Source organism: Macrobrachium nipponense, chromosome 4, assembly GCF_015104395.2.
Source record: "Macrobrachium nipponense isolate FS-2020 chromosome 4, ASM1510439v2, whole genome shotgun sequence".
Lineage (NCBI taxonomy): Eukaryota > Metazoa > Arthropoda > Malacostraca > Decapoda > Palaemonidae > Macrobrachium > Macrobrachium nipponense.
Window position 1 is genome coordinate 92,763,481 of NC_061100.1, and position 26,245 is coordinate 92,789,725.

General features: G+C 43.1%; 1 protein-coding gene across 10 annotated transcripts in view; it reads left to right on the forward strand.

Moving 5' to 3' along the window:
* LOC135211019 (ATP-binding cassette sub-family C member 5-like) overlaps nt 1–26,245 on the forward strand; it is an 818,851-nt gene that overhangs the window by 324,459 nt on the left and 468,147 nt on the right. For 3 of the 10 annotated variants that reach the window (XM_064244042.1, XM_064244041.1, XM_064244043.1), the window contains 2 exons: nt 7,500–7,610; nt 7,808–7,915. The exons of 4 other annotated variants lie outside the window; for them this stretch is intronic. In XM_064244042.1, coding sequence (XP_064100112.1) covers nt 7,500–7,610; nt 7,808–7,915 — 219 coding nt within the window. The remainder of the gene's footprint in view (nt 1–7,499; nt 7,611–7,807; nt 7,916–26,245) is intronic. 3 more of the 10 variants (XM_064244044.1, XM_064244049.1, XM_064244048.1) reach the window with 2 other exon arrangements.

Here is a 26,245-nt window from a genome sequence, read left to right on the forward strand (position 1 = left end):
CCCATAACTGTAACATTTAACACCTTACTCGTTCGCCACGGCCTTACTGTTCGAACACGTGCTTCGGTACTGGCTTCGAACTAACCGAAACACTAGTTTACATACAAATTGCGGCGTCATGCATGTTCCTACGAGCCCACTGTCGGGTCGATAGATCTGTCCGAACATGTGCTTCGGTACTGGCTTCGAACTAACTCAAAAAATAATTTACATACAGATTGCGTCATCATGCATGTTCCTACGTCCCCACCATCGGGCCAATAGATCTGTTCGAACACGTGCTTCAGTACTGGCTTCGAATTAACCGAAACACAAGTTTATGATATAAACACTAGTTTATAATAACAAAAATTAATATACAACTTATTTAAATTTCAAAGTCGCTGCTGTCCGACGACCATGAAGGGGTACATGAACTGTCGGTTCCCTATGTTGCATGTTGTACATAACCCCGAATAGTCCCCAAGTAAACCTTCTCTATACAACCACTTCATAAATTCGTCGGTGTTGCGTAGGAACTCGATCAGAATACTATTATACAAATGCGTATAGTTATCGAACTCGTCTGCTGTTACACTTTTAGGAAACAATACTGCATGTGCGCTATCCATGTCGGCGGTGGAGAACGGAAAGGGCGAATTCTGTGAGTGCAGGTATGAGTGTCTGATTCATATTCATGGGACACGTTTTTATTGGTTGGAAGGAAGTTAATCCATGTCCCTTGGGGATGACCTGGGTCAACCTGATACAAGATTGGTTTGATTTAAAATTCCCTTGTTGGGGGCAGGCCGACGTACAGCGCCTGTCCGCAGCCAGCTCAAGAACTACGGGAGCTACGACCGCCGTGTCACCATTCACATCAAGTGGGTACTTAGAAAAACTTACGTTTCACGGGAAATATCGGCAGATGGTATTTTGGTGTAAATTGGTCTGATAAGTGACTTTTCGGGTATATTTTGGAATTCTGGACAACTTTTATTCTATGCATTTTGTTATATGGGGTAATAGTTTTGGAAGTGTAGGATCTGTCTGTGGATCTGTAAACTACCCATGAGACACCATTCTGCATTTATCTTTGTTAGTAAACTTGTAAATAAACCTTTGTTGTGTTAATGTTTCTTTCTATATTCGTATCCCCAGTTTCAACTGTTGGTGTTGAATTCTTTTGTTTATCATAATATCAAACCTGAAGCTGACCTCTTTCGGTTCGTAACACTTCTCCGCTCCTCTTCGGAAAGTCAGTGTATGAAGGATCTCAAGAGGACTCTTTCATTAACTCACTCATTAGGTGTTCTTATAAACGAGGAGAAATCTCGGCTAACTTTGACTCAGAGCATTCTTTATTTGGGGATAACTCTGAACTCTCGAGTTTTTCTGGCTTTTCTTTCACCAAAGAGAGTCCAGTCGTGTCTGGAAGTAGTCCAGGACTTCCTGGACTGCATGTCCTGTTCCGCCAACCATTGGACCAGTCTGTTAGGAACACCAACTTCAGTGGAATAGTTTGTCAAACTCGGAAGGCTGCACATGAGGCCCTTACAATTCTTCGTGAAGGCATAATGGTGCAGGAAGACTCGACAGTATTCTCGATTACAGACGAAATCAAGGACTTAGAGTGGTGGCTTTCAAAACCAAGACTAGTAGAGGGTCTTTCGCTTCGTCCGCTCCACCCAACCCTTCAGTTCTTTTCAGATGCATCCGACGCAGGTTGGGGAGCCCTGTTGGGGAAGAATGAAGCATCAGGGAAATGGTCGGAAACTCGGCGCTCTCTTCATATCAACATGAAGGAGCCATTATCAGTGTACCTGGGACTTCAGGCGTTCTCTCATCTCGTGACGGGACAGGTGGTAGCAGTTCATGGAGACAACTCCACTGCACTTTCCTACATCAGGAAACAAGGGGGAAAGCGCTCCTTCACCCTCTACAACCTTGCAAAAGATCTGCTTCTGTGGGCAGAGAAATTTCAAGTTTTGTAGATCCCTTGATTTGTTCAAGGGAAAATGAATGTGTTAGCAGACAAACTAAGTCGACGTTACCAATTACTGCCATTGGAATGGACTCTCGATGCCAAGGTCTGCCTAGACCTATGGAAGCTTTGGGGAAAGCCCATGATAGACCTATTTGGAACTCCGAGGAACAACCGCCTTCCGCTGTTCTGCTCTCCAGTCCCGGACCACCTTGCATGGTCAGTCGACGCAATGTAACTAGACTGGTTGGGCCTGGGAGCGTACGCCTTTCCCCCGTTCGGCCTAATAAGACAGGTGCTAAACAAAGTGTCATTTCGCGAAAAAGTTTCACTGACACTAGTCGCTCCATTCTGGCCAAGGAAGGAATGGTTCCCAGATCTCCTCGACTTGCTCGTAGATTTCCCCAGGCTTCTTCCGTTAAAGATGTCTACTCAAACAACCACACTTCGCAAGATTCCACCAAGGATTATCCACTGGCACTGACAGGATTCAGACTATGCCAGTCTAAATATGAAGGGGCAGAACCACTGGACAAATTAATATTTACAGAAGAGGACATTAAAAACAAAATAGACAAACTCAACAAGTTCAAATCTGGCCCAGATATGGGATTCATCCAAGAGAAATTAAAGAGCTAAAAGAGTAGATAGTGTAAAGAGATAAAAGAGGAGATAGTTCCTCACCAATATAAACTCTTCAGGAAAAGTACTGAACAAAGAAGGGCACCAAAAGGATGGAAACTAGGAAATGTGCCCCCAGTTTATAAAAAAAGGTTCAAGAGAAGAGCTGGGAAATTATAGACCAATCTGCCCAACATCAGTCATTTGCAAGATTTTTGAGTCCATAGTTGCACATCAAATTGTGGATCACATTAACCCTTAAACGCCGAAGCGGTAAAATAAAAATTGTCTCCCGTGTGCCGGAGGTGTTTCGGAGCGAGTGCGGAAGTGGAAAAAATATTTTTTTCAAAAAATCACAGCGCGCTTAGTTTTCAAGATTAAGAGTTCATTTTTGGCTCCTTTTTTTGTCATTGGCTGAAGTTTAGTATGCAACCATCAGAAATGAAAAAAAATTATCATTATCATATATAAATAATGCAATGTATGATAGCACAAAAACTAAATTTCATATATAATTGTATTCAAATCGCGCTGTGCGCGAAACGGTTAAAGGTAACAAGTTACTTTTTTTTCGTTGTAATGTACACTAAATTGCGATCATTTTGGTATATAACACATTGTAAAACGATAAAAGCATCACAGAAAAAATATTATCACAAAATAATGCATGAATTCGTAACGCTCGGACTTAAAGAAATATTTTTTTCAAAAATTCACCATAAATCTAAATATTGTCCTAGAGACTTCCAATTTCTTTCAAAATGAAGACAAATGATTGAATATTACTATACTGTAAGAGTATTAGCTTACAATTGCAGTTTTTGACCATATCTGACGAGTTAAAGTTGACCGAATGTCGAATTTTTTTATATATATTTTTTTATATGCAATTATTTCAGAAATTAGTAAAGCTACAACCTTCAAATATTTTTCGTTTTATTCTACATGAAATTGCACACATTTTCATATATAAAACTATATGAAATGCCTAATATGAAATGCAGCAAATATTCCGAGAATGGGACGTACGTATTTCGGAGATTTGCGGGGGGGAATCTGCGCGGATGGAAGGAAAGTTTTTTTTTTAAATTCACCATAAATCTAAATATTTTGCTAGAGACTTCGGATTTGTTTCAAGATGAAGATAAATGACTGAATATTACTAGACTGTAAGAGTTTTAGCTTACAATTGCGTTTTTCGACCATTTCGGTAGAGTCAAAGTTGACCAAACGTGGTTTTTTTCTATTTATCGTGATTTATATACAAATATTTCAAAAATGAGAAAAGCTACAACCTTCAATTATTTTTTGTTGTATTCTACATGAAATTGCGCACATTTTCATATATAAAACTTTATGTAACGGCTAATTTAGAATGGTGCAAACATTACCACAATCGCACGTATGATTTTTTCGGAAGAGTTACCGCGCGGACGTAAAGAAAATGTTATTTTTTTCATAAATTCACCATAAATCGAAATATTGTGCTAGAGACTTCCAATTTGTTGCAAAATGAAGGTAAAAGATTGAATATTACTAGAATATAAGCGTTTTAGCATACAATTGCGTTTTTTGACCATTTCGGTAGAGTGAAATTTGACCGAAGGTTGAAAATTTGTCACTTATATTTTTTTATATGAAAATATTTCAAAATTGATAAAAGCTACAACCATGGGTTGTTTTTAGTTGTATTGTGCATGAAATTGCGCACATTTCCATATATAAAACTTTATGTAACGGCTAATTAAAATGGTGCAAACATTACCACAATCGCATGTATGATTTTTTTCGGAAGAGTTACCGCGTGGACGTAAGGAAAAAGTTTTTTCATAAATTCACCATAAATCGAAATATTGTGCTAGAGACTTCCAATTAGTTGCAAAATTAAAGTAAATGATTGAATATTACTAAAATATAAGAGTTTTAGCTTACAATTGCGTTTTTCGACCATTTCGGTAGAGTCAAAGTTGACCGCATGTTGAAATTTTGGCACTCATCGTTATTTATATGAAAATATTTCAAAACTGATAAAAGCTACAATCATGAGTATTTTATTGATGTATTCTACATAAAAATGCGCACATTTTCATATATAATACTCCATGCAACGGCTAATTTAAAATGGTACAAAAATTATGTCAAAGTGACGAAATAATTTCCAAGATGTGTAACAGATACTTTTTAGTGCGGCAAGAAAGAAATTCGCGCTTGCGCGCCTGCGTAACGATTGTAAACAAAACAACACCTTGATTCGTGAACTCCCAGCATCCCCCAAGGCGCGTGATTCAAAATTTTTCGGCTGGTAGGCCTAAAAGTATTTTTCCGCGAATTTTAAAAAAAACTTTTGTATGTCGACGTAAAATACGTCCAGTCGGCACCCGAGAGACAAAAAATGTCGACGTAAAATACATCCAGTCGGCGTTTAAGGGTTAATAGAAACAACTTGTTGTTAAACGGCCAACACAGTTTCAGACAAAACAGATCCTGCCCATCAAACCTCTTGGGAATGACATAAGTAGTGTAGAACAAGAGGAGGACCTTGGACTCATTATTACCAAGGACTTAAAATCCACAAAACAGTGCATAAAAGCTGAAAAGAAGGCACAGAAACTAGTGGGATACATAAAGACGCAGTTCATATACATGAATAAGGAAACGGTGCTGCAGCTCTACACATCAATTGTTAGACCCCATCTTGAATATGTAGTACAATTTTGGTCACCAACACTAAGAAAAGATGTAATTAGATTAGAAGGAGTACAAGCAAGAGCCACAAAGTTAATTCCATCCATCAGGCAATTAGATTACCGAAGACGACTAGAGAGCCTGAACATGTGTGGCTTAGAAACAAGACGATTGTGAGGACAACTAATAGAAACATTTAAAATACTGAAAGGCATAACAAAAATAGACAGAAATCTATTTACATTAAACGAAAACCAGACGAAATAATATGGAAACTAGAACTGAAGAGATACAACACATCTCATTGTGGGAACTACTTTACATACAAGATATGTGACAGGTGGAATAAACTGCCACCAGAAGTTGTTGTAAACAGCAATAGTGTGGAAGAGTTTAGAAGAAAGCTAGACAAAATCATTAGGACACTGTAAATGCGCAGTAAAACCTGCTCCTACAGATAAGTGAGCACACGATGTCTCCTCGGATGGACTAACAAGTCTCTGAGACATCCTAATCCTTGTAAGTCTCTCTCTCTCTCTCTCTCTCTCTCTCTCTCTCTCTCTCTCTCTCTCTCTCTCTCTCTCTCTCTCTCTCATACTTTTTTTTTATTAACATGCAGTACATTGCTGTGCTCTACCTAATACAATGCAGTAGTGTGTATTTTGTGTACTAGATTGGGCATACATACATATTCATATGCATCATGTTAAAAAAATTATACTGAAAGTGTGCTTGCATGCCATCCATATGCTCTCTCTCTCTCTCTCTCTCTCTCTCTCTCTCTCTCTCTCTCTCTCTCTCTCTCTCTCTCTCTCTCTCTCTCTCTCTCTCTCTCTCTCTCTCTCTCTAGCTGTCAGTTTTTTATGAAAAATTCGGAGTTATGTTTTAAAGGAACCAGTGTGTTGTATTGTATGGATTTTGTATTTTCTTTGTTATTGTATGGGTTTTGTGTGGAGGACTTTACACCTCTTGTAAGAATAAGTAGGTAGAGGTAAGTATACTTATTTTTAGGTGCAGTTCATTTTGCAGATATATCACTGAATTTGAATGAAAAGTAAACCAACATTTTAAATTGAATAATTACAAAATACCAGTTAGGATAGGCTATTAAGTACTTCGTATGGAATTGCACTATGCATACTGGGCTGTGAGCTGGGAGAGTTAACCCAGGTGCCCTATCATGTAGGTTACATGCCAATCTTCATTAATTAGCAGATTTTGTTACATACCCAAAGGGGTCTGAGCAGATTTTGTTACATACCCAAAGGGGCAGACCCTCAAACTGTCCATTAAGTTGTGGCACTGTACCTGTTCAACCTTAGCAGGAAGATTGCTAGATGGTAATGTAGAACTTAAGATTTACCAACCCATCTCCCTTAAAGTTAATATTACAAATTATCGTTACTGGCAACTGTTCACCTGAAAGCACTCTTTATCTTTAGTTTAATGCCATGTTTACAGTAACTAATACTAGTAATTCCTGAAATTAGGACAAAATTTTCAAATACTTAGAAATAATGGAAAGATCTCTTGAAAACCACTTTATAATCATAGTTATATATACAGGGAGTCTCCAGTCATCAGGCAATTTTGGTTATCAGCAGTTTTCAGTTATCATGATGCCGTCGGAACGGAACCCTTGCCGAGAACTGGGGACTGCCTTTATGCACTATCCTTATCATTTATTGTCACTGAGAAGCATTTTTATTGAAGTATGATGATGCTTTATTGTCAGTATTGATGAGAAGGAAATTGACTCTTTCAATATAAGCATTATTTGCACTTGCTCTAACCAACTTGCTTATTGTAAGTACTTCAAATATTTAAATCTAGGTATGAATATGTCCAAAACCCTTGGAGTAGTAGATTTTAAAGGATTGAATTTTATTTGTTGATAAGAGAGGTATCCTGATTTATCTAAGGCTTTCAGAATTCTTGTATGACTTATGGTAGAATGATTCATAAGACATTGACCTATGGTTTTGTCTGATGGAGTGTACTTTATGGTTCTCTTATTGCTCATGTCAAGTTAAAGATATTCTAATAAATCTCTCTCTCTCTCTCTCTCTCTCTCTCTCTCTCTCTCTCTCTCTCTCTCTCTCTCTCTCTCTCTCTCTCTCTCTCTCTCTCTCTCTCTCTCCAATATTTTCCCTTGATAAGAAAAGTTCAATAGGTGTCCTTGAAGAAAATTAAAGTTTCAGATTTTAAATATGTAACCTTTCTCTTCTAGGGAATGTCGGTGGTATCAGTTCTCTTAGGGCTTGTCCGTTCATCATTCAATATGATCAGGTTTTCAATCAGAGCCATTGTTGAGGGTATTGATTCTGTCAGAAGGATTGAGGTGAATCTCCATAACAAAATAAGCATGCAGTATCCAAGTTGACTTTATTATTGAAACATTTAATAGTACCACTAGACTATTCTACGTAGATATTTTCAGTACTGTATTTTGTAACCATAAGCTTGTGCTTTGAATGGCTATCTTGAATTAAGGTTCAAAGGTTAATTCTTAGAAATAGCTGTATGGTTTCCTTTTAGGCTTATAGCCTGATGAGTTACATGGTTCGGGTGCGTGGAATGCTTCATTATGTACCCTACTCTATTCTGGCAGTTATGGAAGGAGGTATTGCCCTAATTCGGTTTCAGGTGTGTTAGCTTTTTATGCTACTTTTAATCCTTTACTAAGCTGTCTGTTGGCTCTTCAAAGTAGTTTGTATTGCCATTAACCAACAAATATATACACTACTAAAACTAGTTCCTAAGATTTTCATGTACCTTGGGTAATAGAGGTTTGGGTTGCATTAATGTTTAAGAATAGATTTTGATTCTGTAGTTTGTTCTGAAGTACATATTAGTATCTTCATATTGCATTACATTTAAGAATGAAATTTTGCATATGAAAGCACTCAATAATGCATTTTGTTCAATATTAGTACTTATATATACTTATTCATATCAGTTTTTCATTTTACTTTTTTTTAAGTTCTGATTTTTGTTTTGTTGTTACTTGAAAGATATGTATATTGCAGGTATTTTCATGTTGTGAGTTTGTTGGAGCAGCACATGATATTATGTAAAGCACTTTAATGTTTGTGTGCGTGAATTAAAGACAAGCCAGAGTATGCAAGAGGATCTCCAGAAAAAAAGACCTTTTAAAGATTAGTTTCACTACAGACACATTACTTAAAGTATACTATACCTTATGTGTTGTGATCAACCATATCTGAAGCACATCTGTTTTTTTAACACAAAAGGAAAGCATAAGCTCACAGGGAGCTCTTTGCATGCACCAGTCCCTGGTAGTTAACACCTCACTTTCTGTATGGTGAACTATATACAGTTTGCAGAGATCTCCCAGATTTTGCTTACTTTTCTCTTAGGGTTGTCTGTGTTGTGTACACAATCACCAGTTTGTCAATTTTTATTGCTCTACAAAATTTTGTTTCGGTTATTATCTGTCTCCTCGGTTTTCATACACTCAGAAATGCTCCATTTGGGGCCAAGCGCATGACCGGGCCCTGTATCAAGCACCCAAAGTATCCTATCATCTTTCATGACCCATTCTGCTTTTGCGTTAGTTGTTTTTTATCCTTTTGTGCCCTTTTATTTAGATGCAACTGCTAAATAAGACATCATGGGGCCAAAGAAAGTTCTAAGTGGTAGCCCTTCTGTAAAAAAGGCAAGAAACGCTAGAATTCAAGAAAGAAGTCCTAGCAAAGTGTTGGAGGAAGTTGTATTCCGATCTCGGTGAGAAAATGCCTACAGCAAGCACTGCTGAAGGCCAGCAGAGGGTGGATTGAAAAATTCAGAAATCGAATGGGTAAACATAATGTGCTTACTTCAGGGATTAAGGACATGTTTGCAAAGTGTGGATAATTATCATCCCAACAAAGAAGTTGTAATCTTTGTCTTCAACATGTTTAATGACAATGGTGTGTTCAACTTTAGGCAAATTTTGAAGAAACAGCAGAAACAAATGTCTCTGGACAGTTTTTCTGTACAAGGGTCCAATAATTCTCAAGCTGGTCCTAGTGCCAGTAAAAAGCGAAGAGAAGTAGCCTCACATAGTGCTAGTAAAAAACAAAGAGAAGTAACCCCAGATATTGCAAAGACCAGCCAGCTTTGCAGTTAAGCCCCGCCTACTGATTATGTCATGACCATTCCTTCAAGCTGATTGGTTGGAAATACTTTTGAAAAGTTGGTTAATCTGTGGTTCTTTTCATCTTCATTTATTTTGCAATGGTTGTTTTACTGAACTAAAGTGATTTATGCTTATTATCAAAATGAAACTTTATATTATCCCCTGAAATAAAATCAGAATACACATCTTAAAAATGGTAAAAAACAGGAAAATATGAATGCAGTCAGAAGTTTTCTGCACTGTTGCAATGTTATGTTTTGTAAATGAGGTTCACCTGAATATGGAGGTGTCTTGGGAATGTCTGCGTTCGAATCGGTACACTTGAATCAGTAGACAATGGTCATTACCGTCTGATATTGTCAAGTGTGTTCACCATTCTAAATTTAAACACAAAGACTTTCTCAGAGCTGTGCGGACTGGTCCTATTTCATATTGATTTCAGGAAATTTTACTACATTTGCATTTGCATTGTCTTAAAATCGATTTCATTGGAATCATTTACACATTCGGAGGGATGCCAAGCATCGGAGGGATGCCAAGCAGTGACTTCACTTTATAAAACCAGAAGATACCTTTGTTTTAAAAAAAAGTTACAGTATGATAGGCTGTACAATTCCTATTGGATATAAATTGCTGTGAATTTTCTTGAGGACATCAACTCCTTCGAAATAATAGGATAATAAAAAATGACAGACCTATAAGGTCCTATGTCTTTTTGTCAGTTTATGCAGCTATTGACCTTTGGATTATAGGCCTATCCTATATTCAGACATTTTATTGTGTTTCTTGTTGTGGTTATTCTTTTTTTTTTTTTTGCTGTTATGATGCTTGTAGTATCTTCAAAAAATTTTCTTATAGTATCGTAACATTGCAGAATAAACAGATCCATTCATAAAATACCGACGTAAATAATTATCGGCTTATTCTTGTTAACTGAAATTTAGTAGTTTGTTTTAATTTTAAAAGTAATTGAGATATTTATGAATATAGTCTGCACTAGAATATTCTCCTAACAATAGAGAGAGAGAGAGAGAGAGAGAGAGAGAGAGAGAGAGAGAGAGAGAGAGAGAGAGAGAGAGAATGGTCCCAAAACCATGTGCTACTCACAGACTGGTTTGGATCATCGTGTGCATAACTTTTCAGCTATCATATATTTTTCTGATTTGTTGAGTATCTTATGATGCCTTCCACAGCAGTCTTATATTTACTCATCAGAGTAATAATATGTGTTATCCCTTTAGCAAATATATTTTCAATATAGTTCATTGAAAGCAGTTTGATAGTTGTGTAAGGCTGAGACAGTCCTAAGATTTGGCCATGTGCTCTTGCTTGTACGTGTACATTCCACTTCATGCATTTACATTATATATCGTGGAGTTGAAACTACTATATATATTAAAAGCTATTCTGTTTCCAACAGATACAGGTAGGAGACTATTTGCACTAAGAAATTGACATGTAGGCTCATGCCCTGTCATGATCTTAATATATAAGAATTTTATGTGTAGGCCTATGTCTTGACATACTTCAAAATATAAGAATCTGATGTATAGGCCTATGCCCTGTCATTGCCTCAAAACATAAGAAATTGACAAGTAGACCTATGTCCTGTCATTGTCTTAAAATATAAGAAATTGATGAGCAGGCCTATGCCCTGTCATTGCCTAAAAATATAGAAATTGATTTGTAGGCCTAATCTCTAAATTATATTAACATTTGACATGCAGGATTATGATGAATTAATACCCTAACATCACAACTGGCTGCATAAGGCTATTAATGTAGTATATGTCGGATCAATTATGCAGGCCAACACCAATAAAAAAAAAAAGCATGATGTGTATATATTTAGGTTGCACAGACAAAAAGATCCAGTTTCTTCATAATGATATAGAACTTTATACATGTCTTTTATCAGAGATATCAATTGCATACTTCACAACTCTGGGAACTCAAATCTGTGGTTTCATGATTCATGCACAAAGCTCAACATCACCGAAGGGAGTCAAATCCGTACTGGTAATCATTTGGACTATTAACTAGATTGACGTCATTCCCCCTTTGAGAGCTAGCCAATCACAAGCGTTTAGTGGGCGGGTCTTGGCTGCTAAGCTGGCTGGACTCTGCTATAGGTCCTTGATTCCTGAAGTCCTTCTGGAGGGAGATTCCCCTTCCAAACAATAAACTCTTCTCCTCCCTCTCCCCTCCTCTCCATCTTCCATACACTAACAAGTGTTTTCCATAAAGGTAAGTGATGTTGAATGTTCATATACTCATTTCATTGGTCATTTACGTATATTTATTTCTCATTGTTTTCTGTATGTAAAACTGTGTTCATTACCTATAAAAGGGATTTTGACGAAGGAAAAATCTATTTCTGGGCGAGGGTTCGTGTCGCCCAGTGAAATAATCCTTAAGTTCATTAATTCAGGAGGGTGTCAGTATGACTGACTCGCTCACCCTAAATAAGAAGAGGGTGTCGGTATGGTATCTGGGGCAAGTGAGACCACTACCACGAACCTCTTGCCATTTAGAATTCTCCCACACCACAAATCCTCCTCCTGAGAGAGCCGACCCACAGGCGGAGGCGGCAACTACTACTACTACGCTACGCACCACGCCGACTGCCGCGCCTCTGGTGGTCTTCCTTGTCGTTAGATGCCAATCTTGGGCTGCAGGGCGGGGCATAGGGGGGGATTTCACTGGGCGACACGAACCCTCTCCCAGAAATAGATTTTTCCTTCGTCAAAATCCCTTTTCTGGGCTCAGTTCGTGTCGCTACGTGAAATAGTACCAGAGAAATAGCACAAGATTGAATAGCAAAAAGGAAGGTCTCAATTAAACTAAAAAGTAAAAGAAACAAATATAATATTGAGAGCTTACAAGTTATCATACAGAAAAGTTAACTTAAAATATACAACCAGGCTTATAGTTAACTTAAAATTAATCTTATACTAGAATTGATAACTTAACTAAGTTAGTGAGTTATAAGATACGTACATGCTACCCTAGCATAAAAATAAGGGGAGCAACACCCATTAGTAACATTATAATATACAACAAAATTGTGGGTGCCCCTATCAAAAAAAATAAGGGACACACCACTATCATCATATCATAAGCAGCTAAGGCTAAAGGACCATATAGAGCATAACGGTAGGTTAGGGGAAATATTAGTTGAGGCAGGTAGAAAGGAGATCTGGATCTTCAACTACTACTTCTGTGCAGTGTCAGGGGAAACTATGTTTCCCGCTGCTACTGCTGAAAATTTTAAAGATTCCAAGGACTTTAGATAGTGACGCTTGAAAACTGTCGGCGATTTCCAGCCAGTATACTTTTTCAACTCATCAAAGTTCATATGCTGGAAATAATTAATAGAGGTGGCCACTGCCCTGATGTCATGGGCTTTAGGGAATGATTCAGGGTTTGCTTGTTTAAGGAAGTAAAGGATCTGCTGCCTAATTCCTTTTACTGATATAATGCCACCTTTCTCCCTCATAAAGAGTGGGCCTAAGGACCTAGAGGATGTCCTAGACAGAAAGGCTCGTAAGGTCATCACTGGACAAAGAGAAGGGTCTTGAGGAAGAGGGATGACTTTCCAAGGGGTTCGCCTCATTAAAGGATCCTCATTTTTGGCCAGAAAACTGCTATCCGGGGAAAGCAAAACTTCTCCTGAAGGGAGGAATTCTACATGTCCTGCATCTCTGGAAAGAGCCGACAGTTCTGAAATTCTAGCTCCTGAGGCTAGACTCAGTAAGAAAAGCGTCTTCCTTAGTAGCATTATGAATGAAAAATAAGAGTTGTCAGTGTCTGAAGCCAGTTTGAGGACATCATTCATAAACCATGATACTGAACTAGGCCTTTCCGAAGGTCTAAGTCTAGCACAAGCTTTTGGAATAGACGTAAAGTAAGAGTCTGTTAAGTCTATTTGAAAACCAAATTGAAAGATTTTCTTTAAAGCTGATTTATTAGTGGTAATAGTGCTAGCTGCTAATCCTTTTTCAAATAAAGATCTGAAGAAGGATATAGCTGAATTAACTGTCATGGTTGTGGTGTTTGTTTCTCTCAGGAAAGATGCTAACTTTTTAACATCAGCATCATACTGTCTCAAAGTTGACTCTCTCTTATCTGATTCTAAGAAAAGGATATTCTGAGGATCGATATTTGCATCTTTTTTAGCCGCAAACTTCATGAAGTCCATAAAGTTAGGGTTTTGAGAATTCCTGAGGAAGCGAACACATTCCTCATTTGTACTGACTGAGATAGTTTGGGATTGGGAATCTGTCGAGGTCGAAGACCCAATTCCAGAAGCAGAGGGTACCAGTTGCTCTTGGGCCAGTCCGGGGCTACTAGAGCTACTTGTCCCTTGGAAGTCCTGCGCTTGTTCAGTACTTTCAAAAGAAGATTCACTGGAGGAAAGATGTATATCTTCTTCCACAGATTCCAATCTATGGACAAGGCATCTATGGCATATGCCAGAGGGTCCAGATTGGGGGCCACATAGCTTGTGGTTCGCTTGGGATGCGAAAAGATCTACTTGGAGACCTGGGACACTCCGGCGTATCCACTGGAACGACTTGTTGTCCAGGGACCACTCTGATTCTAGTAGAACTGATTGAGACAGGGCGTCTGCTATCACGTTCCTTACTCCCGCTAGATGGGTGGAGGATAGGTGCCATTTGTACTTGTTTGCCAGGGAAAAAATGGCTACCATGACATGGTTCACATGTTTTGATTTGGATCCTCCCCTGTTGATGCAGTGTACCACTACTGCACTGTCCAAGACCAGTTTTACAAGAGAGTTCTTTGCTGGAAGAAGCCTCTTCAAGGTGAGAAATACTGCCATAGCTTCCAATACGTTTATATGGAGCTGGCGGAACTGAGGTGACCAAGTTCCTTGAACCTTCTTGAATTGAGAATATCCTCCCCACCCGCTTAGCGAGGCGTCTGTGTGGATGATCAGCGCCAGAGTAGGATATTGAAGAGGAACTGACTTGGACAGGTTCTTTGTCTCCGCCCATGGACAGAGATGATTTCGAAGAATCTGCGGGATTACTGACAACTTGTCCCGAGATTTGGCATTTGCTCTTGAGCACCAAACTCGGTTTATGTCTTTCAGTCTTGCTTTGAGCAGAACATCTGTAACCGACGCAAACTGGAGTGAACCTAGGATCCTTTCCTGGTTTCTCCTTGACGCTCGTTTGTTCTTGAGGAATTGCCTTACTGACTTGGCTATTTCTTTCCTTTTGTCCACAGGAATTGACAGATTGTGAGAGGTTAAGTCCCAATGAATGCCGAGCCATTGAAAACGAGACTCCGGAGTGAGCCTGGACTTTGTCCTGTTTATTTGGAACCCTAGGTGTTCCAGAAATTGAAGTACTTTGTTTGTGGCTCTGAGGCATTCCTCGACGGTTGGCGCCCAAATCAGCCAATCCTCGAGGTAAGAGATTGTCAGCATTTTGAACTTGTTGCAACGAGTGAATAAGTTTAGCCGGGACAAGTCTTAAGATTATTCTTCTTTTTTATGAGCTTTCTTTGGCACGCTGAATAAGCGTCCTTGAAACTTTAAATGCTTGACTCTCGACACTACTCCTTTCTGAAGGAGCTCCTCTGCGTAATCTGCCAATTCCTTTGATGGTAGTTGAATGAACGACTTGGGTGGAGGGGGACCTTTGATCCAACTCCACCCCAGCCCTTTGGACACAATGCTCTGTGCCCAGCTGCTGAACCCCCACCTGTGGCGGAAGAGGAACAGCCTCCCTCCTACCTGGGAGATCTCACTGCTGTTGTGCGGAGTGAGCTCCACGTCCTCCACGGAAGTGCTTACCTCTGCTGAGAGCTCTTCCTGCACCTCGCTGCCGAAAGGCCCCTCTGGCCCTGCTTCCTCTAGCGAACCTGTTGAAGGTTTGAAAAGCTTGGCCTTCAAACACTTTGTTGAATGCCGGGGAAACAGTGTAAGAGGTCGAGGGCTGACCTTGTGGGGACAACAGAAGAATTGGTTGACTTTGTCCCTTTGCTGCTGCCGGTTGTCCTGGCTGAGAAACCGGAACAGCTTGTATAAAGTGTTGCTGCTGTTGTTTTTGGTAGGGCTGGAACCTCTTCATCTTCTTTAGCTTCTTGGAAGAAGAGGGAGGGTTCTCGGGTTTCCTCTTACCAGAGAGACCCCAACGAGCTCTGAGGCTTTGGTTAAGCCTCGTCGCCTCGTGTTGAACCTCGTTAACTACCGATTCCGGGAAGAGGTCCGCCCCCCAGATATTGGAGGAAAGCAACTTATTCGGTTCGTGATGCAAACTAGTATAGGTCAGCTTGTACCGTTTGCGTCTGTGACTTGGCTAGGAGCTTAAATAAAGGTTCTGTACCATAAGTCAGAGCAGCCACTTCTGTCATAACCAGAGTGTTCAGTGTCCTGCTCAGTCTGGTTCTCGCCTCAAACTCTGCCTGAATGAGGTTCTCCGGCAACCTGGGTAACCTCTCACCGAACTGCTCCATAGCACAGTCCGGCCTGAGTTTGCCTACCGTAAAAGTGGCCGGTAGGTTCTCCCACAGATCTCCAAATGCAGGGAAGAGTGGAGACGTAGGATCTGATTCCCTTAGCTGAGGAAGGGGTTCGTCCTTCATAATAGCCTGCAAGGTGCTTTCAGCTATCTTGGTCGTAAAGGGGAGTGGTGTCTCCTCCTCTGTGGCGAAGATAGTGAAAGGACTCTTGAATGCCTGGAGTCTGGTATTTGTGCAATCCCAGTCCTCCAGGCAATGTAGCCATTCCCTTTGTGCGTGATCCCGGCTATACAGAACTGTATCCTTGGGGATCTTATCCTCTCCGTCAGCCTAGCGTAACCCATGGAGGCTGTAAGCTGGCTGGATGGAACTTGAAGTCCTCGATCCTTCGAGTTCCATAGTCCGGGATAGAGATCATGCCATCCTTGTAGGGAGCATAGGCTGCTATCCTCCAAGGATTATTCATAGAGAAGGAAGGATGGGTATTATAGTCTGGTAACTGGGCAAGTCCAGCTCCTGCGGGGGGTCGGCCTGAGGTGCTTGATTCAGGCCTGCCAGACAATTCTCCTGGTCGGACATTCGTTCAGTCAGGTTCTGAATCGATTATCCCGACTGGTTTAACGAGGTGGAGATTTGAGCGAACATTTGCTCGAATCTCGTGCTCATTGAACCAACCAAATCTCCTACTTGTTGCATGACTCCTGCCGTAAATGCAGCAGGATCGAAGGGACCAGATGTACTGGGCCCGGCAGGAGTCACAGGAGGATTTACGGTAGCCGCTGGAGAAGGTACTGGCTCGACAGGAGCGCGGGCCTTCTCCTTAGAGGACTTGCCTCTCGACCCTTTCCCGTGCAAAGAAGAAGACGACTTCGCTTTCTCTGCTCCGGGATGGGAAGCCGGAGACTTACGAGAGGTGGAAGAAGACGACGTCTTTTTGGACAACGTCTTCTGAAGGGTCTTCTGCTCTCTGTGTCCCTTGACTTTGGGGACTACAGATACAGCAGGCGCACTAGAAGGGATCTCAGATCCCGTAAAGCCCTGGAAGGATGAAGAAGAAGGAACAGGGGAAGAAGATCCAGAGGCACCCAAGGGAAGCCCTTGGGCGCCCAACAAACCCACCTCAACTAATAAATCCTCTGCACCTACCGTCATTGGCTCTATGTTAAGGTCCAATGTTGACACGTCCGCCACGATGTTCTGGCCTCCTCCTTCAATTAGGGCTTGTTCCACCTGCTGTTGAATGCTCGCGATTGTCGGAGCTGCCGCGGTGGGTTCCACATACCCCGTCGACTTCCCTTCTGGGAAGATCAGGACAGCCAACTTCATATCAAGCATGTACGGCTGTCCCTTCGGCGCGTTCTTACCGAAGCCTCCCACCCAGGCTCGCAGGGTAGCCGACACGACTTCCTTGACGGCGGCAGCCTGGAAAAGAGGGTCATTGTAGTCCTTACAACGAAGCCCCAAGGACGGATCATCAGAAATGATAAATATGACTATATTAACCTTAAGATTATGATATGTGACAGTATATGCCATGTAAGGGACGAACCTGACACCGGTATATACTTACTCCGTCCAAAAACTGGCTCACCAAGTCATAGCAGATGGTACAAGCCTCGTGATGCCAGACAGTCAGCTCACCATGGCGGGTAGCGCAGGGAGCGTGAGTCCTGCAGACCTCATGTCCGCAGGGGTCTTGGAGGACGGCGTTGCACCCCGCCTCCTGACAGTTAGTAGCCTGTAAGTGAAAAGATACATAAGTATCACATTTATACACTCACAGGGCTACTGTGATACTCCGTTGCATGCCGGAGTAGCTTAAAGATACTGGGCATAGTCCACCCTTGCACTCCGTGTGGAAGAAGGTCTATGACCTAATAACCTGGTTGGGAACTCCGGTGTACACCGGAGAGAAGAGTATGATCCAACCAGATGTTTTCATACACCCATAATAAGTTTCAGGAGTAGTACACCCCGCCGGAGAACGGGAGAGGATGCCCTATACTTAAATTAGGAAAATTTATTTACATTAATGTGGAGCGTGTAGCTCCGCCGTAAAAACCTCCTCCGACAACTAAAGGAGCGCCCGGATAGCAAGCAAGTGCTCCGCCGGATGACACAGGGGATACGTAAAATAGGGAAAGCATAAAGGACCAACTGATACCGTTCTCACTCCGGTAGCTGGCGGAGCCAGCTACCCCCCCGACAACCGAAGGTACACCTGGATAGTAGCAGGTGCTCCGTCCGCTGACGAAAGGGTAAACAACAGGAGAGAAAATAGACCCAAGGTACGCCGGAGAGGAACCGAAGCGGCCGGAGGGGGGGGTGGCCAACCCCCGCCCCCGACCACACCGGAGCTCCCCCAGAGCCCGAGGAGACAACATGCGGCCCACCAGTGTTCCCTGCTGTCCCAAACTCCTGTGACCCCCCTGACTGGGGGGAGAGGGGAGAGGTGCTCGGATGGTTGCCATAGCGACCGTAAGCGAGCCAGGACAGGACCCCCCCCCCCCCCCCCCCCTTCCGCTCGGCAGGGAGGGAAGGGGACTGGGACTAGGGCGACCAGAGGGACCACGCGATCACAAGTGGACCAGAGGTGATAAAGCAACACAACCAACTAGGCCTAGTGACCACGTGGACTAAAGGACCGAGGGACGATAATGCAACAAAACGGGAGATAGACCGAAAAATAATGCAATAAAACCGCCTAGGATAAGCTGGTCGCCCTAAATGCTAACCCGATATACAAAATATATAATAAATAAATAAAACCTTTTACATCGTAAGAGAGAGAGAGAGGGAAAACACGTGTGAGAGAGAAAGGGATATCCAGGAGAAGAAGGCTAATCCCCGAAGGAACAAGCCGACTACTCAGAAGCTAGCCTTAGCCTACATGTAAGAGGGAGGCCAAGAGCCAGGATGCTGGACCAGAAGGAATAAAATAATCACTTTAGCGCATATCCACCTAGACAAAGAGACATGCATGCATGAACTAAGATCAAAGGTATAGGCTATGAATTCCCTAAATACGATGTAAAAGATAATAGGATCTAGTGTAGCACGTGACAAAACCCATGAAAGGTAAAATCTAGGAAAGATGTCTCGGTATAGGGGACCGAAAAATCTAACCGAACACGAGGCGAGCCGTGGCCGCCATGCGCCAGACCAGGAGCCCAGTTCAGACCTAAAAAACGGTAAAAAAGGGTCCCTGGCTGACAAAACTAAATCCAGAGCTTTCGGGTTACTTAACTTAGCTGCGGCGATAGCTGCGCGTTCCATGGTTGAGATAATCCAAAGAAAAGGGCACAAAAGCACAGAGCAAAAGTGACACGTGCTACCTTGATCGGCTAACGAAAAAGGATGACCACCAGAGGCGCGGCAGTCAGCGTGGTGCGTAGCGTAGTAGTAGTAGTAGTTGCCGCCTCCGCCTGTGGGTCGGCTCTCTCAGGAGGGGGATTTTGGTGTGGGCGAATTCTAAATGGCAATGGGTTTGTGGTAGTGGTTTCACTGACCCCAGATACCATACCGGCACCCTCTTTTTATTTAGGGTGAGCGAGTCAGTCATACTGACACCCTCCTGAATTTGTTTTTTCTCTGGTATGTGTTAGCATCATTTACCCTAGAAATAATGAACTTAAGGATTATTTCACGCAGCGACACGAACTGAGCCCAGAAAAAGGGATTTTGACGAAGGAAAAATCTATTTCTGGGTGATTGGCTCGTGTCGCCCTATGAAAGTATCCTTAATATCATTCTTTCTAGGTAAAATTAGCCTAAAATTACCAGAGAAAAACAAATTAAGAAAATGTCAGTAAAACTGACTCGCTCACTCTTAAAAAGAAGTGTCGGTATGATATAGGGGCGAGTGTGGAACACTACCACGAGACAAATACCAATTAGAACTTCCTATCAGAATCCCCCCAAGAGAGAGCTGATACCAACGGGCGATGCAGCCTCTACTACTACTACTAGAGGACGCCACGGACAGCAGCGCCCCTAGCGGTCATCCTTAATTAAAACAGCTAAATACATCTTGTCCTGCCAGGGGGGGAAAACAAACCATCAAGGGGGGGTTTCATAGGGCGACACGAGCCAATCACCCAGAAATAGATTTTTCCTTCGTCAAAATCCCTTTTCTGGGCTCAGCTCGTGTCGGCCTATGAAAGAGTACCAGAGAAACAGACAAGATGGGAAAAAAGGAACAATGAAAAACAGTGTAAAATGATGGATATAATATAAGTAAATCAATTACAGCATACAGATTAAGCACTTAAACTAACTTATACTAAACAGTAAAATAATAGAACGTTAGTAATCTTAAAGTACTTAAATGGTAATTACAGTAAAGTTACAGAGCTGATGCTAATATAAAGAAAAAAGGGGATTTACTTAACAAAATTACAAAATATACACATTCGTGTGCCCTACCCTAGCATAAAAATAAGGGTAGGTACACTGAAATCCATCATTAATACAAATAGTGCAAAATATATACAAACACATTGTGACTGAAGTTCATCATAAATACAAAAATGGTGAATATATACAAACATATTGTGTCCTACCCTAGCATAAAAATAAGGGTAGGTACACTGAAGTACATATCAGTATAAATGTGGATGTCCCTAGCAAAAAAATAAGGGACAATCCACTATATGATTCAACGGCTAAGGCTATGATGTTTGAGTAGCCTGGCGATAGGGTGAGGCATGTTGGCTGATGTAGGTAGAAAGGAGACTGGATTTTAACTACAACTACTATACAGTATCAGGGGAAACTATGTTTCCCGCTGCTACTGCTGAAAACTTTAAAGATTCCAAGGACTTTAAATAATGCCGTTTAAAGACTGTCGGGGATTTCCATCCAGTATACTTTCTAAGATCCTCAAAGTTCATATGTTGAAAATAATTAATTGAGGTGGCTACTCCCCTGATATCATGTGCTTTTGGGAATGACTCAGGGTTGGCTTGTTTAATGAAGTAAAGGATTTGCTGTCTAATGCCTTTTACTGATAAAGTGCCACCTTTTTCTCTCATGAAGAGAGCACCTGAGGATCTAGAAGAAGTACGAGATAGAAAGGCTCTAAGAGTTGATACTGGGCAGAGAGAAGGATCCTGTGGAAGTGGGATAACCTTCCAAGGAGCCCACCTTGCAAGAGGATCCTCATTTTTGGCTAAAAAGCTACGATCCGGAGCAAGTAGAACTTCTCCTGATGGGAGGAATTCCACATGACCCGCATCCCTGGATAGAGCCGACAGTTCTGAAATTCTAGCTCCTGAGGCTAGGCTTAATAAGAATAATGTCTTCCTCAGGAGCATTATGAATGTACAAGATGAGTTGTCAGTATCTGAAGCTAGTTTGAGGACATCATTTAAGAACCATGAAAACTGTAGTAGGCCTCTGAGAAGGTCTAAGTCTAGCACAGGCTTTAGGGATAGATGTGAAATAAGATTCAGTCAGATCTATCTGAAAACCTACTTGAAAGATTTTCTTCAAAGCCGATTTATGAGTGGTAATCGTGCTAGCTGCTAAACCTTTTTCAAATAAGGATCTGAAAAAGGATATAGCCAAATTAACTGTCATGGTTGTAGTGTTCGATTCTCTCAAGAAAGATGCTAATTTTTTAACAGCTGAGTCATATTGTCTAATGGTTGACTCTCTCTTGTCTGATTCTAGGAAGAGAATATTCTGTGGATCAATGTCAGCATCTTTATTAGCCGCAAACTTCATGAAGTCCATAAAGTTAGGGTCTGGAGAGTTCCTGAGGAAGCGAACACAGTCCTCATTTGTACTGATTGTGATAGCTTGGGATTGGGGATCCGTTGAGGTCGGAGACCCAATTCCAGAAGAAGAGGATACCAGTTGCTCTTGGGCCAGTCCGGTGCAATCAGAGCTACTATCCCTTTGAAAGACCTTAGTTTGTTTAGGACTTTCAAGAGAAGATTCACTGGAGGAAAAACATAAATTCTCCTCCACTGATTCCAATCCAACGACAGGGCGTCCGTGGCATAAGCCAGAGGGTCCAGGTTGGGGGCCACATAGCAAGGGAGCTTGTGGTTCGCTTGTGAGGCGAAGAGATCCACTTGGAGACCTGGGACTCTCCGGCTTACCCACTGGAATGACCCGACGTCCAGAGACCACTCTGATTCCAGAGGAACTGACCGGGACAGGGCATCTGCTATCACATTCCTTACTCCTGCCAGGTGAGTGGCAGACAGATGCCATTTGTGTTTGTTTGCTAATGCAAAGATGGCTATCATGACATGATTTACATGCTTGGATTTGGACCCTCCTCTGTTGATGCAATGAACTACCACTGCACTGTCCAAAACTAGCCTTAGATGAGACTTCTTCGGGGAAGCAGTCTCTTCAGAGTAAGAAATACTGCCATTGCTTCCAACACGTTTATGTGGAGCTGGCGAAATTGAACTGACCAAGTCCCCTGAACCTGTTTGAACTGAGAGTATCCCCCCCACCCGGACAGGGATGCATCCGTGTGAATGGTTAACAGTGGGAGGGGATATTGAAGGGGTACTTTCTTGGCTAAGTTCTTTACTTTTGACCAAGGCCGTAGTTGGTTGCGGAGGATCTGTGGAATTACTGACAACTTGTCTCGATATTTGGAGTTTGCTCTTGACCGCCAAATTCGATTTATATCTTTCAGCCTTGCTTTCAGAAGGATATCTGTTACCGAAGCAAACTGAAGAGATCCTAGGATTCTCTCCTGGTTTCTTCTTGACGTTTGTTTGCATTTGAGAAATTGCCTGACAGATTTTGCTATTTCCTTCCGTTTGACCACTGGAATTGACAGATTGTGGGAAGACAAATCCCATTGGATTCCTAGCCACTGAAAACGAGATTCCGGAGTAAGTCTGGATTTCGTTTTGTTTATCTGGAACCCCAGATGTTCCAGAAAGTGAACTACCTTTTTGGTGGCTTTGAGACATTCCTCGACTGTTGGTGCCCAGATCAACCAATCGTCGAGGTATGCTGCTACCATGATTCCCTGAGCTCTCAATTGTTATACAACCACTTCTGCTATCTTTGTGAATACCCTGGGGGTGGCTACATTCAGACCGAAGGGCATCACTTTGAATGAGAATGTTTGATTTCCTAGCCTGAATCCTAGGAATGGCGGAAGTGCCTGGCTATAGGGATATGATAGTATGCGTCTGTAAGATCGATGGAGCATGTGACGGCTCCACGCGGAAGTAAGGTCCTTACTTGCGAGAGGGTAAGCATCTTGAACTTGTCGCAGCGAATGAAAGAGTTTAGCTTTGACAAGTCTAAGATTACCCTTCTTTTTGTTGAGCCTTTCTTTGGCACGCTGAATAAGCGACCTTGAAATTTTAGATGTTTGACTCTCGCAATAGCTCCTTTCTGAAGGAGTTCTTCCGCGTAATCTGTCAATTCCTTTGACGGCAACTGATGAAATGATTTGATTGGAGGAGGATCTTTGATCCAACTCCAGCCTAATCCTTTGGACACTATGCTCTGTGCCCAATTGCTGAACCCCCACCTGTGGCGGAAGAGGAACAGCCTCCCTCCTACCTGGGGAGCCTCATTGTTGATGGGCGGGTTGGCCACCACGCCCTCCTCTGAACTGTCTGCTCCTCGTACCCCTTCCTGCGCCACGCTGACGAAAGTAACCTCTCGCCCTACTCTCGGCTGAGTGTAGCCTTGAGTCTCATATGCCGGGTTGAAGGCCGGCGAGATAGCGTAGGAAGTGGATGGCTGGGATTGTGGGGGCAACAGGAGGATAGGCTGGTTCTGCTTTGAGCTGGCAGGTTGTCCCTGTTGGGTAACCGGGACCGCCTGCACAAATTGCTGCTGTTGCTGGAGTTTTTTGTATGGCTGGAACCTCTTACCAGCCTTCTTCGGTTTCTTGCCAGCAGTGGGAACGGATTCCTGTTTCCTCTTTGAGGAAATACCCCACCTAGCTCTAAGGCTCTGGTTGAGTCTAGCAGCTTCGTGGTGTACCTCGTTCACCGCGGACTCTGGGAAGAGATCCGCTCCCCACATGCTAGCGGCCAAGAGTCTATTAGGCTCATGCCTGATGGTGCATTCTTGTAAGACATGCTTCCGGCAGTTCCTCCTAGCCTGGAAGAAGTCAAAAGCGTCCGTTAGAACCGTCTGAAACTGAGACTTCGCCAGAATCTTGAACAGCGGTTCCGTAGCGTAGGAGAGGGCAGCCATTTCCGTGATTATGAGGGAATTGAGGGACCTGCCAAACCTAGTTCGCGCATCAAACTCTGCCTGGATTAGGGAATCCGGCAGCCTAGGTAATTTCTCGCCGAACTGGTCCATGGCGCAGTCCGGTTTGAGCTTACCAAGCGTGACGTAGCTGGCAAGTTCTCCCACAATTCTCCGAAGGCCGGGAAGAGCGGAGAAGTAGACTCCGCCTCCCTCAACTGTGGGATGGGCTCATCCTTGAGGACTGCCTGAAGGGACTTCTCCACTAATTTCGTGGCGAACGGAAGAGAAACCTCCTCTTCCGTCGCGAAAATAGTGAAGGGACTCTTGTAGGCCTGGAGTTTCGTGTTCGTACACTCCCAGTACTCAAGGCAGTGAACCCATTCCCGCTGAGCGTGATCTCTACTGTATAGGACCGACTCCTTAGAGATCTTGTCTTCCCTCGTCAGAGCCGTTGGCGTCAGCCTAGCATATCCGATGAAAGGCTGCGTCAGACCCGGAGGGTAAAACTCGAAGTCCTCAATCCTTCGAGTTCCACACTCCGAGATAGAGATCATTCCATCTTTGAACGGAGCGTAGGCAGCTACTCTCCATGGGTTCTCCATAGAGAAAGCTGGCAAGGAGTCATATGGCGGGAGTTGAAGAATCCCCGTGCTAGATGCTGGGGAGACTGGGGGAGGAACCTGAGCTAGCCCAGCTACTCGGTCCTCATTTTCTCTCATTCTGTTAGAGAGATCCTGGATTGATTGTCCCGATTGAGACAGACTGTTTGATAACTGCGCAAACATCTGCTCGAACCGTGTCCCCAGTGCGGAGATTTGCGAGCCTACCAGCACGCCCACCTGTTCCATCACCCCTGCTGAGAAAGTAGAGGGATCGAAGGTGCTAGTGCCTGCCACCGCTACCGGCGTAGCCGGAGTGGAAGCGGTGGAGGCGGGAGAAGGCAGTGACTCGGCGGGAGCGCGAGCCTTCTCCTTCGAAGCCTTGCTTCTGGAGCTCTTTGATTGAGAAGAGCTCGGCTTTGCCTTCACCGCATCGGCATAGGAAGTCGACGACTTCTTAGCCGAAGAAGACGAAGACGACTTCCTAGAAGTCGTCTTGGCTAGAGTCTTCGGTTCTCTCTTTCCCTTCTCCTTAGGAGGTACAGAGAGAGCGGGAGAGCGAATAGGGATATCAGATCCCGTAAAGCCTTGGAAAGAAGCGGAAGAAGAGGGGACAGGAGAAGATCCAGGAGCACCCAAGGAAAGACCTTGGGCGCTCGACATACCTACCTCAACCAACAAATCCTCCCCCCCTACCGCCATAGGTTCAAGGTTAAGGTCCAGGGCAGCGACGTCCGGGACCGACTCCTGGGAGGCTACGACCCCAAATGATTGCTGGAGGTCATGCTGGATGGAGGCTATCAGCGGGGCAGCGGACAAGGGGTCAACGTAACCCGTCGACTTGCCCGCGGGGAAGATCTGGACGGCCAGCTTCCTGTCCAAAATGTAGGGCTGGCCCTTGGCGGCGTTCTTCCCGAAGCCGCCCACCCACGCTTTCAGGGTGGCGAGGGCGACTTCCCTCACACCGGTAGCCTGAAAGAAAGGTGAGATTAGCTGCCAATGGTGGAACGGGGTTAACAAACTTACGACTAGAAGTTGTTAGTAAAATGATAAGTAAGCCTATAGTAGACTTACCCCATCTCCCAGCTGACCGACCAGGTCGTAGCAGATGGCGCAGGCTTCATGGTGCCAGACGATCGTCTCGTTGAACGATGTGGCACAGGGGGCGTGAGACCTACACTCATCATGTCCACAGGGGTCGAACAGCGTCGCGTTACACCCTAGGACCTGGCAGTTGGTAGCCTGTAAGTGGAAAAGTACATGAGTACCAAGTAAACACTTACAGTCTAACATATGCTCCGCTGGTGCCGGAGCGATAAAGTTAGATTAAACCAGAGCCCCGCCAAAATACGTGTGGTAACTAGGTTGGTATCTAGGCTATGGCTCCGCTGATGGCGGAGGCCCAAAAGACAACCAACCAGGAGTGGTGGTAATGGAAACCACGACGGAAAATGACGGGGATGGTTGGTAAAATAATAATAATAATAATACACAATTCATTGTAAAATAACGTACAATTAGGGTATATCCTTAAAATAAAAATAATAA